Source organism: Pyrgilauda ruficollis, unplaced genomic scaffold, assembly GCF_017590135.1.
Source record: "Pyrgilauda ruficollis isolate IOZ18807 unplaced genomic scaffold, ASM1759013v1 scaffold169, whole genome shotgun sequence".
NCBI lineage: Eukaryota > Metazoa > Chordata > Aves > Passeriformes > Passeridae > Pyrgilauda > Pyrgilauda ruficollis.
Genome location: NW_024515764.1, coordinates 312,946 through 329,735, shown reverse-complemented (window position 1 = coordinate 329,735; position 16,790 = coordinate 312,946). Strand labels below are relative to the sequence as shown.

General features: G+C 46.9%; 1 protein-coding gene across 1 annotated transcript in view; it reads right to left on the bottom strand.

Moving 5' to 3' along the window:
* Positions 1–16,377, bottom strand: part of MIB2 (MIB E3 ubiquitin protein ligase 2) — a 42,484-nt gene extending 26,107 nt beyond the window's left edge. Inside the window, exons 1-3 of the mRNA XM_041463673.1 lie at positions 16,125–16,377; positions 4,309–4,638; positions 3,142–3,313 (exon numbers count right to left, since the gene is read on the bottom strand). Coding sequence (XP_041319607.1) covers positions 3,142–3,313; positions 4,309–4,555 — 419 coding nt within the window. The 5' untranslated portion in view covers positions 4,556–4,638; positions 16,125–16,377. The remainder of the gene's footprint in view (positions 1–3,141; positions 3,314–4,308; positions 4,639–16,124) is intronic.
* Positions 16,378–16,790: the final 413 nt, after the last annotated feature.

Sequence of the window (16,790 nt, the reverse complement as noted above, 5' to 3'; positions counted from 1 at the left end):
AAAGAAAAAAGAAAAGAAGAGAGATGAGTGATCTAAGCAATAGTCCCAGTGAGTCATAGGCAGAAAATTTCTGTTCTTGAAAAGGATGCTGCAGTGCCTGAGGCAGTGCCTGCACGGCTCAGAGCTGCCTCATTCCACAGAAATCTCTCCATGGTTTGTTCAAAGGTGATCCCTGCCCTTTGTTTCACACCAGGACATTCCATCCTCAAAAACCCAGAGCACTCTCCAGAGCCCTGCACCAATAAATCACATTTACATTACAGCAAAGATGGGGCCCTCACACGGGGCAACAATTTTTTTTAACTTATATTTGAATTTTGAATTTTTTTTACTATTTTTTTTTTACTTAGAGATGGGGTAATTTAGAGGTGTTTTAAAAACTTTTAGTTTTATGAGAAGGGTGAGATTATACAGATGTTATAATTTATTACAATTAGAAGATGACTATTTTTTAATTACAAAACACAGCATCCCAGGTGCTCCTGGGGAACGTCAGGTCCCTGCTGCCCAAAGGATTTCCCACCTGCAGGGTTGGGAAACTCCAGCACAGGGCAGAAAATTGGGGTTGCTTGTGGGAAAGGGATTTGTAGAAAATTCTTTAAGTTGGATAGAAGGTTTTTATAGTGTGGATTTGTATTTAAATTTTGAGATAAGAAATGCTGACTTAGAAATGCCATGGAATGGGACAGACATTGCTGAGAGAGAAATGGAACCAGAAACAAGTTTCAAAAGGTGGCCTTGCAAATAAAACTAAATACTCTGGAGAAATAGAACTATGAAAGATGTATTATTCCACGAGGGGTAATTTTAGATTCTTAACTTTAAGGCATTTACAGAACTGTGTGGCTCAAGCTGATAGGCCAAGAAACACTTAGAATGTATTGTAATTAAGAAATAATTAACTTCAGATTGTGATGGTGTGAATTATAACATCTGTATTGTCTCAACCTTCACATGAGACTGAAAATGGAATAAAAGTTTTGCAAACACCTCTCAGTTGCCCCATCTCTGGATCAGAAAAGGGCTCAATCCAACAGCTGCTCTGCAGCAGTGCCTTTTTTATTTTTAATTTCAAAGTGAGTAAAATGATGTACCTTAAAGCTCAACTAAAAGACACAAGCAGGCATCCCTGAGTAACTGACTTGGAGATAACTCTGGTATTAATAGAAAGAGTAAAAAACCCCTCATGTCTATTTTTATAGAGATCTGTGTTTTTATAGATACACCAAATTGTGAAGCTCATTTCACAGTAGGATCTGGCTGGATTCTCGTATTAACACTCCAGAAATTTAACATATTAAAGCTCCAGAAACAGCCTAATCTGGTGGATAAATACAAATCTCAAAGGGGAGATTCTCTGGCCAGGAACATCCTTCCTCTGCCAGGAATTTTGGCTCAACCAAGGCTGGAACCACCTTGGCAAAATCAGCTCCAGGCAGAGCTTCCCACATGGCAGGAAAAGCAGCTGCAAATCCCACACCACAGTAATTCCACTTGGCATTCCACAGATGGATTCAAGGCACAGTGATATTTCAAAGACAGGCAAAAAAAAAAAAAAAAGAAAAAAAAGGAAAAAAATAAAGAAAATCAAATCAAAGATAAGCTGATTTCTTATTCCTTCTCCTGAAGGCAAGAGGATTACATGATTCATCTTCATGCCCACTTTAGGAGGTGCAAATAAAAGTGAGACTATTTTTGAATTCTTCCTCAGGACAGGAGAGCAGATTTCCCATGTTTTGGCAAATCATGAGGAACATAAAATTCCAGATGCTGTTCCACAGGCATCAGTGCAGCAAACACCTCCAAAAAAATTAATGTGCAGAGCAGGAGTAGGTGAGAAAGTGCTGCTCTTCAGTGAATAGACCCCAAAAATAAATCAACAATTTGGGAGTGCAAGATCCCTGGCCTGAGAACAGCAAATAGCAAAACTTGTCTGAGAAATTCTTGAATTGTGGGGGAGCTGAGGAAGAGAAAAACCAGAGCAGAAATCATCCTTTTGTCACTTTAGAAAAACAATCTGCAGATTTCTGTTTGCTGCCTTTTTTTTTTTTTTTCCCAAGCAGCTTCATAAAACCTAACCAAGCCTGGCATTCTGCTATAGAAAAAACCTTTTAAAAGGCAATCAGCAAAACTTGAGCACTGCCCAATATATTTACATGAAATTCTTTATAAATTATCCAGACATGTACAAGTTAGGTTCTACTGGGTTATTTTGCACAGATACCTCTCTTTTGGAGAGCACCAGGGTGGAACTGAGCCCCATAAATCAGAATTATTCTATAGAACAAAACTTTTTGGTCATAAAACCCAAAATAAAACCCATTAAAAAAATAAATAAAATCAAAAATAAAACCCAGCAAAAATTGAGCACCGCCCAACATATTTACAAGAATTTCTTTATAAATCACACAGATATGTACAAGTAAGGTTGCAAATTATTGCTGGGTTATTTTGCTCACCCCTGGGGTGCACACAGCAGGTTTTGCAGAGCCCCAGGATGGAACTGAGCCCCATAAATCAGAATTATTCTATAGAACAAACCTTTTTGGTAGTGCAACCCAATCAGCAAAAATTGAACACTGGCTAATATATTTACATTAATTTCTATAAATCACACATGTACAAGTTAGGTTCTACAAGGTTATTTTACACACCCCTGGGGTGCACACAGCAGGTTTTGCAGAGCCCCAGGATGGAACTGAGCCCCATAAATCAGAATTATTCCATAGAACAAACCTTTTAAAACCCAATCAGCAAAAATTGAGCACCGCCCAATAAATTTACATGAAATTCTTTACAAATCACACAGATATGTACAAGTAAGGTTCTAAGTTATTGTTGGGTTATTCTGCACACCCCTGGGGTGCACACAGCAGGTTTTGGAGAGCCCCAGGATGGAACTGAGCCCCATAAATCAGAATTATAGAACAAACCTTTTTGGTCATAAAACCCCAAATAAAACCCAGAAAACATCATGCACCACCCAATAAATTGACATGAAATTCTTTACAAATCACACAGACACGTACAAGTTAGGTTCTACTGTTATTCTGCACACCCCCGGGGTGCACACAGCAGGTTTTGCAGAGCCCCAGGATGGAAGTGAGCCCCCCAAAAGTGCTGAGGGTGGGGAGGACTCACGGCTGGGAATGAGCGGTCTCGTAGCGCTCGAAGGAGTGGGACAGGTCGTGCTTGTTGTTCATGTAGCACTGGGTGCACAGGTCGTAGTCAAAGCACATTTTGCATTTCCACCTCATGCCTCGGATGCCGTGCTTCTTGCAGCAGTCACAGATGATGTTGGGGTGACGGACACCTGGGGGAGGGAAAGGGAATGGGAGATGCACAGGAATTCCAAGGAAAATCAAGTTTTTAGAACCACCCTTCCAGCACGGCAGAATGCCAAAGCATTCCAGAAAAGGACCTTTCAGATCCACACAAATTCCAGGGGAAATCAAGTTTTCATAACCACCCTTCCAGCACTGCAGAATGCCAAACCTTTTTAGAAAAGGATCTTTGAGATCCACACAAATTCCAGGAGAAATCAGGATCTCAGAATCACCCTTGCAGTACTGCAGAATGCCAAAGCCTTCTAGAAAAGGATCTTTTGAGATTCACACAAATTCCAGGGGAAATCAAGATCTTAGAATCACCCTTCCAGCACTGCAGAATGCAAAAACTTTCTAGAAAATGATCTTTTGAGATTCATACAAATTCCAGGGGAAATCAGGATCTTAGAACCACCCTTAAAGAACAAGACTTTTGAGATCCACACAAATTCCAGGGGAAATCAACATCTTAGAATCACCCTTCCAGCACTGCAGAATGCCAAACCCTTCCAGCAGAGCCTTTGCACACAGAGAAACAGGAATGCCCTGGCCATGGCCAAGAGGTGCCAAAGGCTGTCCCAGCACACAGGACAGGGACAGGAGATGGCTGTGTCCTTTCCCATGTCCTGCTCCAGCAGAGCCTTTGCACAGAGGGAAACCAGGTGATGCCAAAGGCTGTCCCAGCACACGGGACAGGGACAGGAGGTGGCTGTGCCCTAGCCCATGCCCAGCTCCAGCAGAGCCTTTGCACAGAGGGAAACAGGAATGCCCTGGCCATGGCCAGGTGGTGCCAAAGGCTGTTCCAGCACACGGGAACAGGGACAGGAGGTGGCTGTGCCCCTGCTCCAGCAGAGCTTTTGCACAGACAGAACCAGCAATGCCCTGCCCATCAGTCCCAGCATCGCCCCGCAGGCTGGCACTCGGGCAGGTGTGCCAGGGGGCAGGAATGGCTGTGCCAGGGGCTGTGCCCTGCTGTGCTCACCTATCTGGGCGTTGTCATAGAGCAGCAGGTCGTAGGCCCCCTGGAAGCCCGTGCGGTAGTTGGTTCTGTTGCCCTGATCCCACTGCACCACCACGGTCTTGTCGGGCGTGGTGGGGCTGCCCGTGCGGCCGATCTCCACCACGGTGCCCACGTTGCCCTCGCCGCTGTCCTGGCTGCCCCACTTCCAGTCCACTCCACGGACTACCCTCATCCCCACCTGCATGCTGGCATGGGGGTCCAGGTCCATGGATCTGCAGAGCAAACCCTAAAACTGCTCCTCCAGAGGGGTCTCGGAGACGGGCGGGATCAGCGGCAGCATGGTCAGCACACCTGGAAATAAAACACGAGTTTAGGGGGGGCCACTCCACACATCACATTTCCAACCCCAGAATCATCTGCCTGCAGAAAAAAGCCTGACCTGCTGAGGAGATAAATCTGTTTTATTCCCAGATTCTCACAGCTTTAGCACTGATGGGAGTGATGTAAAAATTAGCCAGGCTTCCAAGGCTCATCAGCATCTGCAACAATATCCAAAAACTTCTTGCAGAGAGCTGTGCATGAGGGAAGAGAACTGGGCAAGGAGTGTACAAAATTCCAGTACCAGCCCTTGATTCCAAACTCAAGAATAAGCACAGAGACACAACAGCAGCAGGAACAAGCAAGCACAGTAACTAAAATTGAAATAAATGACAAAGAAAACACCAGCAGCAGGATTTTAGCAATAAAAGTGAATTTCAGTCCATTTTTCAGGAAGTCTCCTCACATGCATCTCATCTTAATACAGCACTGTCAAGTTTCACTTGCCCTTCAAGTCAGTTTTGGTTTTGATTTGAGGATACAGGAAGTTTTAAAACCTGAAAGAAGCGTTTGCCTGTTTTCCCCAAGTAAGGGCAGTTTTTCAAAAACATGGCCAATGTCAGATTAATTTCAGTCTTTTCCTGTTATTTATCCACGAGCTACAGCAGGAACAGGGAAGGGCTGTTGCTCCACCTGCAATAAACCCAGCAGATTTAGTGCTGGGATCAGTGAGACAGGGACAGCTTTCCCAACTGTTGCCATGACAATGGGTAAATGAGGTGAACACCACACAGATGCAGCACATCCTCAATTCTGAATTAAATCAGATTCTTAAATCAAGCAGATTCTCAAATCCTTGTTTCTCTCTTCACCAGCATAAGACAGAGAAGAGGAATGTGGCTTTTAATATGCAGAGCCAGGAAAAATCTCCTCTAGCATCCTTGGGCATCCCTGGGTCTCTCTCTTCCTCTTGAGCTATCCACAACACCCAGATTTTCTCAAAAATTGAAAAAAAGGTCCAAGAGGATGCCAAGGGATGAATAATGCAGATGGCACAAGCAAAGCTCCCCCAGTGCCATGACACAGAGGGTCCAGGTGAGGGGATGTGCTCAGCCCCAGCAGCAGGAGCAGCTCTGGGCCCTGGGATGTGCTGTCAACGCTGCCACCCACCAATAAAAACATCTGAAACCACCAAACCCTAAAAATAAACCCATCCTCCAGCCAAACATCCCCTTTCGAATGCGTGGAGGAGTGGTTTGATGCAAAACCACATTTCCAACGTGCAGAGTGAGCCTGATCTCTGCTCAGCCTCAGCATCTCTGCAGCTTCAGCCTCTCCCTGTCCTCACTGCTGTGACATCCGAACACCTGGCACACCAGAGCAGCATCAAAGCCAGCTGTCCTTGTGAGCTCCACATCATCCTCCCTCCTCATCACCACTAAAAGTCTCCCTGGGGGACTCTTTCATTTGTTTTTGTGGGGGTGGATGTAACATTGCAGAGCTGGAGGTGCACCAGTGCTCACTGTCTTTGGTGAGAGCAGGAATTATCAAAGAATATCTTTTTAGAACCTAGTGAGATTTTCCCTCTCCCTCCAGATCAGAGATGAATAAAATGGACTATTTATTGCTTCAACTAAGAGGCAGAACTGCTTTTATTTAAAGGCTGCTATGAACCAGTCAAGCAGAGAAAACAAATGGGAACATCCAACAATGCAAAATAAAGCACAATTCAATTATTGTTACAGGGCTTGTCCCCAAAAAGAACCACCCCACCACCCCTTCCTGCTTCATCCAAGGGAACTGGGGGTGGGTGCTAACAGTGGGAAGGGGAATTCCATGCTTAGGGAAGGAAGTAACAAATTCCACAGGGTACTGGTGGGGATACAGGGTCAGTTCCCAGCCTTCTTCCTCTCCCCAGGAATGAATGAACCACCAGGGGTTTGGAGCTCTTAGTATTCCAGGGAAGGCAATGCCAGTTCCTGCAATTATTGATCAAAGAACATTCCAGGCTGTGCCACAAACCCATAGAACATAAATCCTTACAGCATGAAGAAGGATAATCCCTCCCTGTGGGAAAGGGATTTGTAGAAAATTCTTTAAGTTGGATAGAAGGTTTTTATAGTGTGGATTTGTATTTAAATTTTGAGATAAGAAATATTGGCTTAGAAATGCCATGGAATGGGACAGACATTGCTGAGAGAGAAATGGAACCAGAAACAAGTTTCAAAAGGTGGCCTTGCAAATAAAACTAAATACTTTGGAGAAACAGAACTGTGAAAGATGTATTATCCCGCGAGGGGTAATTTTAGATTATCAAACTTTAAGGCATTTACAGCATGGTGTGGCTAAAGCTGATAATCCAAGAAACACTTAAAATGTAATTAAGAAATAGTTAATTCCTGATTATGATGAGTGAATTATAACAACTGTATTGTCTCACCCTTCACATGAGACTGAAAATTGAATAAATTTTTTTCAGACACCTCTCAGTTGCCCCATCTCTGGGTGAGAAAAGGGCTCAATCCAACCTCCCCATGTGAAGAGAGCAGAGCAGGCTGGCACTGCCACATCCTGACAAGCACCCAGCAGAGCATCCTGACAGCACAGCCCTTGTGAGCTTCACATCATCCTCCCTCCTCATCACCACTAAAAGTCTCCCTGGGGGACTCTTTCATTTGTTTTTGTGGGGGTGGATGTAACATTGCAGAGCTGGAGGTGCACCAGTGCTCACTGTCTCTGTGAGAGCAGGAATTATCAAAGGATATCCTTTGTGTCCCACAAAGGCAAACCCACATTTCCCTGTGCACCTTCCCCCAAATTTTGGATGCTGCTGGAGCTGCACACCTGTGATGCTGAATGCTTTCAAAGGAGCTGTCAGTGCTGCAAAAAGCACCAGCAGCCCCTTGCTGGCTGCTCTGAGGATGCCTTCCTAACCTGGATATTCCATTTTCCACACAAGAAGGCACCAAGTGCATCCTGCACTCCCATCTCCTCCTCAGGGGAGATGCAGAACAGGAGGAAAAAGCTGTTCAAAACCCTTAGGGGATGAATTACAGTGTTCTCGTGGTCTGAGCCTTGCCAGAGCAGCATTATTGACTTCCTAAGTGGAGATGTTTCACTCACTGAAGCAAATACTCCTCCCTTGATGCTGCCTGGGCTGTAATTACTCCAGGTAGGGCTGCCAGAAATAATTCAGAGAGAAAACATCAGTTTCCCATGGGAATTTCAAGTAAGCATGAAGGAATAATCCAGATTTCTGAATCCTCACCTAACATTCTGATTTGCCTGCTGTGACACAGGAAAGAGCAGCCTAGATGTGATCTCTCAGTTTTAGGAAATCCCATTAAAACTTAACTGGAAAAAAGGGAAATACTCCAGCATTCAGCCCACAATATTTAAGTTGTAATAATTGTGGTAACTTTCTGCCAATATTCAAATATTTCAGCCCAATTTCCACCTCGTGGGAGGCAAAGGTTGCTGCTGGTGTGGCCCCACAGCAAACAGAACCCAGGGCTGTAAGCAGCTGACAAAAATCAGTGCCTGGTGATCACATTATTTGAACAGCATAGTAAACAGAGGACGTGTTTAAAAGAAAAAAAAACAGCTTTTTTTTTTTTTTCCCCTTTACACATGTTTTGCAGTTTGAATTGTCTTGAGGTGAATTGCTAGAGAGATTTGCCCATGTAGGAGATGCTTCCTCAGGTAACTTCAAATCACACACTTCTCCAAAATTCCCAATTTCCCCAACTGACCAGCCCCCAAATCAGCCAGCATTACACCGAATATCTGAAAATAACACCACTGTCCATTTCTTACTCTTTTCATTCTCTTATGACTCTTCCAGTGCCATTAAATAAAGTCTTTCCAAGTCATTAGAAGTGTAAATTGATCAGCTACCACACTGTAAAGCTTCAAGACTTAATTTTGCATATCCTCACATCAAAAATATCAACATAATTTTGGTGTACTGGCTGAATTAAGCCAGCTCATATTGAATTAAAAACTGTTTTTTAGCACTTTCTCCACTACTCCTGTGAGCATTTCCCTACAGAAATAAGGCTCAGCAGGGTTTTCCCTCTTTCCTGACACAAATTTCACAGCTCAATGCGCCATCAAGTATTGCTCCCTACCTGCAAGCCAGAAATAAATACTTTTGTGTTCTTTAGTAACACAACCAGGATCAAATAGCTCTGCTCAAGGCTTTCAGCTGCTAAGTTTATTACCATTCATGCCAAAAACCTGAAATTCACACAAATATAGTTGCTATTAGATGAAAGCAGAGCAGAAAACCAGCAAAACACACAGAAAATCAATATTTTTGACCCACCACCACATGGAGAGTGCCTTGCAGCAGAGAAGCTGGGGCTGCCCCATCCCTGGAATGTCCAAGGCCAGGTTGGACAGGGCTGGGAGCAACCTGGGGTACTGGAAATAGGATGGGCTTTAATGTCCCTTCCAACCCAAACCAGCCTGGAATTCCAGGAGATTCCCCTGCAAAGCCTCAATGACACTTTTCTTCCCTTCTCCTTGTGCAGTCAGGAATTTTGTTTAGTCTAAAATTGTGCAAAATGGCATCACTGGCACAGGGGAGGGAGGCAGAGAGGAGCAGATGCTGCTTTTGTGGCTTAAATGCCAACAGCAGATAAATGAAGGCATTTTACTGATCAATCAGCCTGAGATGAAATCAAAAAATCAGATATGGGGCAGCTGCCACTGGTGAAACCAATCAATCAAAAAAAAAATTAAAAAAGCCTGAGTGAGGTGAAATCATTTCCAGGGCCCAAACCTCACATGCTCCCAGAGTATATTTAACTGTATTACATAAACAGAATAAAGCAGGTGATTAATAGGCCTTTGCTCAGGGATTAATATCTTGTCATTCCAGCATGAGAGGAGGCACAGGCACATCCTGAAACACAAGGGAGGAAATGCTAAAAATAACCAGCCAGGCTCAGTCCCCACCGAGCATTTTATCTCTGCAATCAACACTTGGCCTTTACAAATGCCAGCCCATTGATCTGTTTTGCCCAAACTGAATTTTACATTTTATTTTACACTGGTTGTGTTCTGGCACTGAGTTGTTTCTTTCAGTAATATTTGAGTGGTTCTCACTCTGTTTTTCCATCTATTCCTTCACCTTGTTAAAGGATGTAGGTCTAAAGGAAGCACCAGCAAATTTATTAATATTCAGAAGCTTTGTGCAAACTCGTCATTCCAGCATTCTGGTTTCCTAAAAAATGGACATCAACCTCAGAATAAATCATCTAAATAAATGATCTCCCACCTAAAGGTTAGAGAGAAGTTACACATTTTAAATTTTGGGTTCATTGTGTGTGAGTAAGCCAGGACCCAAAAGCTGCAGTGGACACAAAAACTGCACTGAGCTGGCCTTGAACCTTCAATTTAACTCAAATTTCAACCCCCCTGTGATGACAACAGGCACAGAAAAGTGAACCTGCTCCAAAAACATAACACTGATCTGCACCAAATCCAAACTGGCTTCGTCACCGAGAGCTGTGGACCAAAAAGGGCTTTTTGTCAGCAGTGAGTAACAAAATTAATTAAACAGAAAGTGACAGTGATCGCCCAGGAGCAAAGACACAGCACAGTGTTTTCCATGAATCAGCTCCCTGCTAACTGCAGGACTAAGCCATGAATTGGATTGCACAATGGTCAATATTTGCTTTGAAACACCGAAATGCAAACAGCACCTTTAGGAAACACCAGCACAAACCACAAATAAGCAGCTGGCCCAGGCTGCCACCAGCAGAAGCTGTGGCACACCACAGGGCACTGGGTTTGGCTGGGATTCCCTGCATTTCCTCCACTGCTCTGCTTTTGTGACCCAAGCAGGGCTGACAGCACAGGGGGTTCAGCTGGGGCTGAACAATCCAAACCTTTCCTGGTTTTCTCACTGAGGCTGGGGGTGCACAGGAATTTGGGAGGGAGCATCCTGAGTGACCACAGGTGCTCAGCAATAAAAACTGGGGGGAAAAATAGAAAAGGGGAATGCTTGGAGTCTCTTCGCCTTCCCCAAGCAATCCTTGCACCTGAGGAATTCCTTAATTTCACCTTTCCAGTCCTGCTCCCTGTCCCACTGGAGCTGCCTGCCAGGATTAACCCACCCCATACAGAAAGGTGGAATATCTCCTGCCAGCTCAGGGATGCTCAAAATTCACATTTCTACATCAACACCAATCAAACCCTACAAAAGCACAAGTTCCCTCCACAGGAAAACTTCAGGCTGCAAATTGCTGAGATCAGTGCTCGTGTGCCCAGTGGAGAATTAAAAGTGATTACAAGTGAAAGTTCACACTGGGCATCTCGTGGATCTCTCTTATTACATCCCATGAGATAATTGCTCATTGCTCATGATGAAATTTCCTTCTGGCTTTTGATGAACTGTGTTCTTTCCAGGAGGGAGAAAAAACAGCTCCAGCCATTGGCTTTAATTGGAGCTGACAGTTTGCAGATTTGAGCCTGGAGCCTTGAAAAAGCTCAGCAGCTGATGAGAATCCACTTTTTCCTCAATAGCAGATCTCTGAGTTAAATTTATATTGCTTTATAATAAAAACAAATACTCCCTGCCCACACACACAACCACTAGGTAATGTTGTTTAAGGAAAAAAAAAAAAAGCAATTATTTGCTAAGTTTAAATGAAGGTCTTTGCATAGAAAACAATGGGAGAATGGTATTTAAACTCTTCCATGTAAGATCTCTGGGGAAAAGAAAGAAAAACTCAATACTATTGCATTGAGTGATTTTTCTCCATCTCCTGCCAGGAATCACCATCACTTTTCTGGCCCTTGGCACGAAGAGGTCAATAATCAACCACCTGCATCCCTTTTTTCTGTGCCCAGAACAGTGACAAAGCCACAATATTAAAAAAAACAGTTTAATAAAGTCAAATACAACCACCCAGGGCAGCTGGACAATCTCCACTGCTCTAAGAACAAGCTTAACAGATCCATCAGGAAGGGTTTCAGTGTACTTTAGCATGCCTTGTGGAGAAGGATGGACTAGGTGGCCTCAGCAAAATCCCTTCCAGAACTATTTTCAATCATCTAGAAATAGAGGATCAGACAGAAACATATTCCAGCAGTGAGAAATCTGTCTTGGCAGAGGATTTCAACTGTGCTCTTCCTTGACATTACTCTAATATATTTCTCAGAGGCAAGACCATCTGGCCCAGAGCTGATGGTGTGGAGCCCTGGTAAAGCTCAGGTCTGCATCTCTCTCACACCAGCTATCAACTCCTATTTACCACTAAAATCTGAGTTCAAGCATTTAAAAGTTCATAAAACCCCAATAAAAAACCATAAAAAACCCATAAAACCCCAAACATGATTGCCTTGCCTGTCCCTAAAGTCAGTAAGTGTCCCCAAAAGTCATTCAAAAATCAAAATCCTGATTTACTGCAGGAATGAAAAAATCAAGAGGAATTAACTCTGATGTCCTGAGAGGTGGTTGAACAGGGGGGCTGAGGAAACAGAGCTGTGGCTCACAGGTATTCAGACTCTGGGATCCTCAGCAGTGATGGCACAAAGGGATTAACAAATCCTCTGAGTTAGGAACACAATTTTCCCAAATGAAAAGCAGCTCCTTCAGCCTGGCATGAGGGAGCTGGAGCATAAAACCTGCTGGATCCCTGATGAGCCTTGATAGCTCATCCTACCAACTTGAGATTCCCCTCCAGGCTCCCAGCACGGTCAGCACTGCACTCCTGCCTGCTCTCAGCCTGCAACTTGCCCTTTCTGTGCTCTGAAAGCAGATCAGGAGGTTTAAATCTAATCTCTGCTGACATGCCTTTGGCCAGGCAGCCATGTGGGAGCAGAACAAAGTGAGGAGGAGATCTTGCCTTCCTCACTCAACCAAGGTTTGAGGGGCAGCACATCCATCAGTTCCCCTCCAGGTCTGTGCATTTTACAGGTCCAGATGTTTTCTTTGTGCTCTGGGGACTCTGGAGAATCCAAGAGCACTCTGCAGATGGGAAATGGAGCCTGAGGTACACGTGGGATTGGTGGCAGAGCCAGGAATAAAGCTCACACATCCCAGCTCCAAGTTCTGCCCTCCACAGCCTGGTCACAGGAAAAGAAGGAAGTTTCAACCCCTGATCCAGCATTCATCCCTAATTCCCTTGGGGTTTCATCAGGGAATGTGGCTCAAGGTCCAAGATCAATCAGCTGAATATCCTGCCAGTACATCAATGAAACTTCACTGATTCCATGTTCCAGTCTAAATGCTGAAGGACTTTTTCTGTGTTCTTGAAAATTTCAAACACTACTACAGAGGGAAAAGAAATATTTAAATTCTGCAAATCTCCCACAAAACAACAGACTGCACTTTGTTTAAGGAGAATTCAATGATTTCTCTCCCATCAGAGCTTCCAGGGAGAGTTATGGAAAGGTGAGAGAACACTATATTACAATTCTGGCCCCTCCAAAAACATGCTTGAGAAGCCATGAACTAGAATCCCTGAAAAACAGCCAGAACTCAAAGAGGACTCTCCGTTCTCTCCCTGGAAAACAACAACTGAAGGGAAAGGGCAGGACCAGAGCTGCTGTGGCACGGTGACATTCAGCACAGCCCTGAGTCCTGCCTGAGCCCAGAGCTCTGCTGGAGCAAGATGATGAGCAAGGCAAACAGATTTGATGGGAACAGGCAGGGACAACACAACCTCAGAGAGCTGGACTAGGCTGGAGAAAGCCTTCAGCTCCAGAGGGACCAGCAGGACCAGCCTCTGTGAGCAGCAAAATCAAACCTGCACAAACACAAGGCAGGAGATGAGCTCGTCTCTGAGGCAGCAGCCACAGCTCTGAGCATTCTGTGCTCCTGGAGCCACCCACTTCTACATCAAGGCAGCTGAAAAAGCCATGGACATCCCTCTTCCCAAGAAAAAGGGAAGGAGACAACTGCAACCACCACACTTCCAGCACTCCCACAGTATTTTGCAGTTTCCCAGACATCTGATGAAGTTTCAGTGGAAAAGGCATCCCAGTTCTTCCAAACAATCCCAGCAGTGCCCATTGCAGACCAAAGCAGGAGGATAACAGATTCTTCACACACGAAATTTGGCACAGGATTTTCACAGCCACAGAGCTCCAAACATGCACTCAAAATAAATGTCAAAACATATGATGCTATACAGCAAAATCAGAATAAGCAAAGAATTGTGCTGAGCCAAGTATCACACAAATATGAAGCTCCTTCTCATGGCAGTGACTCACAGAGCTGTGCAAAGAGGAAGGCATGGGAAACACATTCACCTTTGTGAAGCCTAAAAAGGAAATAATTCTTCAATAAAACAGAGCCTGTGGTGATGCTGTTAAATGACAGACTGTTAATAATGCTGCAGGCACCCTAAAGAACTCCTGCTCTTCCAGCACAGAATTAAATCAGTCTGAAAAACAGGCATAAGGTACTGAGGATACACCAGTGGTGGAGCTGAGACTACACAGAGTTACCTGATACCCAACTACTGCCCTGTAAGTCAAAAAAGAACTTTTTAAAGGAGCCACCATGAGTCCAAAACATGTCACCTGCTCTAGACACAAACCTAGACACCTACTACTGAGAGCAGAAAGCAAAGCTCAAAAGAGGGCAAGAACCTCTCCAGCTCTGCCAAGGCTGTGGAAGCTTCCCCTTTGTCATCTCCATTATCTACTTGTCACACAGCGTCATTCCCACCATAAAAATGTGGGATGTGGGTTATTTACAGGAGCTGCATCCCTTGACAATTCACTCGTCCAGATCCTGAAACCATGAATGAAAAATTCAACAGGTAATCAAGCACGGAGGAAGGTCCTAGAAGGATGAACAACTGCATCATTCTTCATAGCAAGTTTCAGCAAACCAGGGAGTTGCTAAACAGAGGAGAATTAAAAATGGTATCTCATTTGAGCCAAATACACTCCTCCTACAGCAACAGAGAAGTGCAGAGGATTTCATGAGGCTCTTAGCCAAAAAAAGAGAGAAGGTTCAGCAGTAAAGCCAAGCTCAAGTGACCTCCATGAAGGTGAGCCAGGGCTCACTTGCTTCTCAGCGAGGTAGAAATCAGAATTTGTGACATTCAGAAAGTAATTCCGCAGCTGAGCATGGGCAGTGAAATGAGAGCAAACACTTTCAGTGCCTCCAGTGCAGCTGCACCAACTTCTCTGGGTTTATTCCGGGTTTCGTCTGGCCTTCATTCAGCCAGACTGGAAATACAGAAACACGGCAGAGAAAAAGCCACACGTGCCTCAGCTCCGAGCTTCCTTCCTCACACGCTCCAGGGAAAACGAAATTCCCGGCAGGAATCACCGCCAGCCCAGCCAGCCCGGCCTTACCTGCAGTACCTGTCGGGGAACAGGAGACTGCTCACACCCTCCAGGGCAGCCGGGAAACACCGACGGGGCTGCAGCAGCAGCGGCCGGGTGCGGCCCAGTCCCGGCTAAAGGTGCTGGAACCAGCCCGGCTAAAGCGGCCAGAACCACCCGGGCTAAAGCGGCCAGAACCACCCCGGCTAAGGGTGATGGAACCAGCCCGGCTAAAGCGGCCAGAACCACCCCGGCTAAAGCGGCCCCAATCCCGGCTAAAGGTGATGGAACCAGCCCGGCTAAAGCGGCCAGAACCACCCGGGCTAAAGCGGCCCCAATCCCGGCTAAAGGGGCCAGAACCACCCCGGCTGAAGGGACCTCAATCCTGGCTAAAGGGGCCAGAACCACCCGGGCTAAAGCGGCCCCAATCCCAGCTAAAGGTGCTGGAACCAGCCCGGCTAAAGCGGCCAGAACCACCCCGGCTAAAGCGGCCCCAATCCCGGCTAAAGGGGCCAGAACCACCCCGGCTAAAGAGGCCAGAACCACCCCGGCTAAAGCGGCCCCAATCCCGGCTAAAGGGGCCAGAACCACCCCGGCTAAAGAGGCCAGAACCACCCGGGCTAAAGCGGCCCCAATCCCGGCTAAAGGTGATGGAACCAGCCCGGCTAAAGCGGCCAGAACCACCCGGGATAAAGCGGCCCCAATCCCGGCTAAAGGGGCCAGAACCACCCCGGCTGAAGGGACCTCAATCCTGGCTAAAGGGGCCAGAACCACCCGGGCTAAAGCGGCCCCAATCCCAGGTAAAGGTGCTGGAACCAGCCCGGCTAAAGCTGCCAGAACTACCCCGGCTAAAGCGGCCTCAGTCCCGGTTGACGGGGCCAGAACCATGCCGGTAAAGGGGCCTTAATCCCGGCTAAAACTGCCAGAACTACCCGGGTTAAAGGGGCCAGAACCATCCCGGTGAAGGGGCCTTAATCCCAGCTACAGCTGCCAGAACCACCCAGGCAAAAGCTGCCAGAACCACCCCGGTAAAGGGGCCAGAATCACCCCGATACAGGGGCCAGAATCACGCCGGCTAAAGCAGCCCCAATCCCGGCTGAAGGGGCCAGAACCACCCCGGTAAAGGGACCAGAATCACCTCGGCTAAAGCTTCCAGAACCACCCCGGCCCCTTCCAGCTGCCCCATGCCGAGGGGAACAACCCGAGAAAAGCCAGGCACGTACCTCAGCGCCAAGGCAGAGCCGAGGATCCCCAGAGCCACAAGCCCAGCGCTGCGCCCGCCGCCGTCCCTCCTCCATCCCCACAGCGGCGCCCGGGCGGGCGGAGAACAGCGGGTGACGCTGGGCACCGGGGCTGAGATCCGCCTTTATCCCGGCACCTCCCGGTGTGGCTGTAGCAAACCCCCTTGCCCTGAGCCGGGCCGTGTCCCCGCCGCCGCCGCGTCCCCGCGGTGCTGCTGCCGCAGCCGCAGCTCGGCCCCGGGGCCGCCCCGCCTGCGCTCCCGAGGGCAGCCGGGAGCCGTAGTTCCGCTCCGGGCGCTCCGACTACAACTCCCGGGAGCCCGCGGGGAGCCCACGGGGAGCCCAAGGGGAGCCCCAGGCCCGTCTCGGCTCGGGGGGGAGGGGGAAGGTTCGGGGCAGTGCCCGGTTTGCCCGGGCGGAGCGGCCGCGCAGCCCGCAGGAGAGGATGGGGAGTGTGAGGGAGGGATGCTCGTGGGTCGCGTGTTTGGGGTGTTTAGGATCACTAGTCCAACAAGTGCTCGGTTTAGGGGGGCTGGATGCTAAAAGAGCGGGTTTAGGTTGGATATTCGGGTGGAATTCTGCACTATGGAGGTCTCCCAAGGGGAGCCCCAGGCCCGTCTCGGCTCGGGGGTGAGGGGAAGGTTCGGG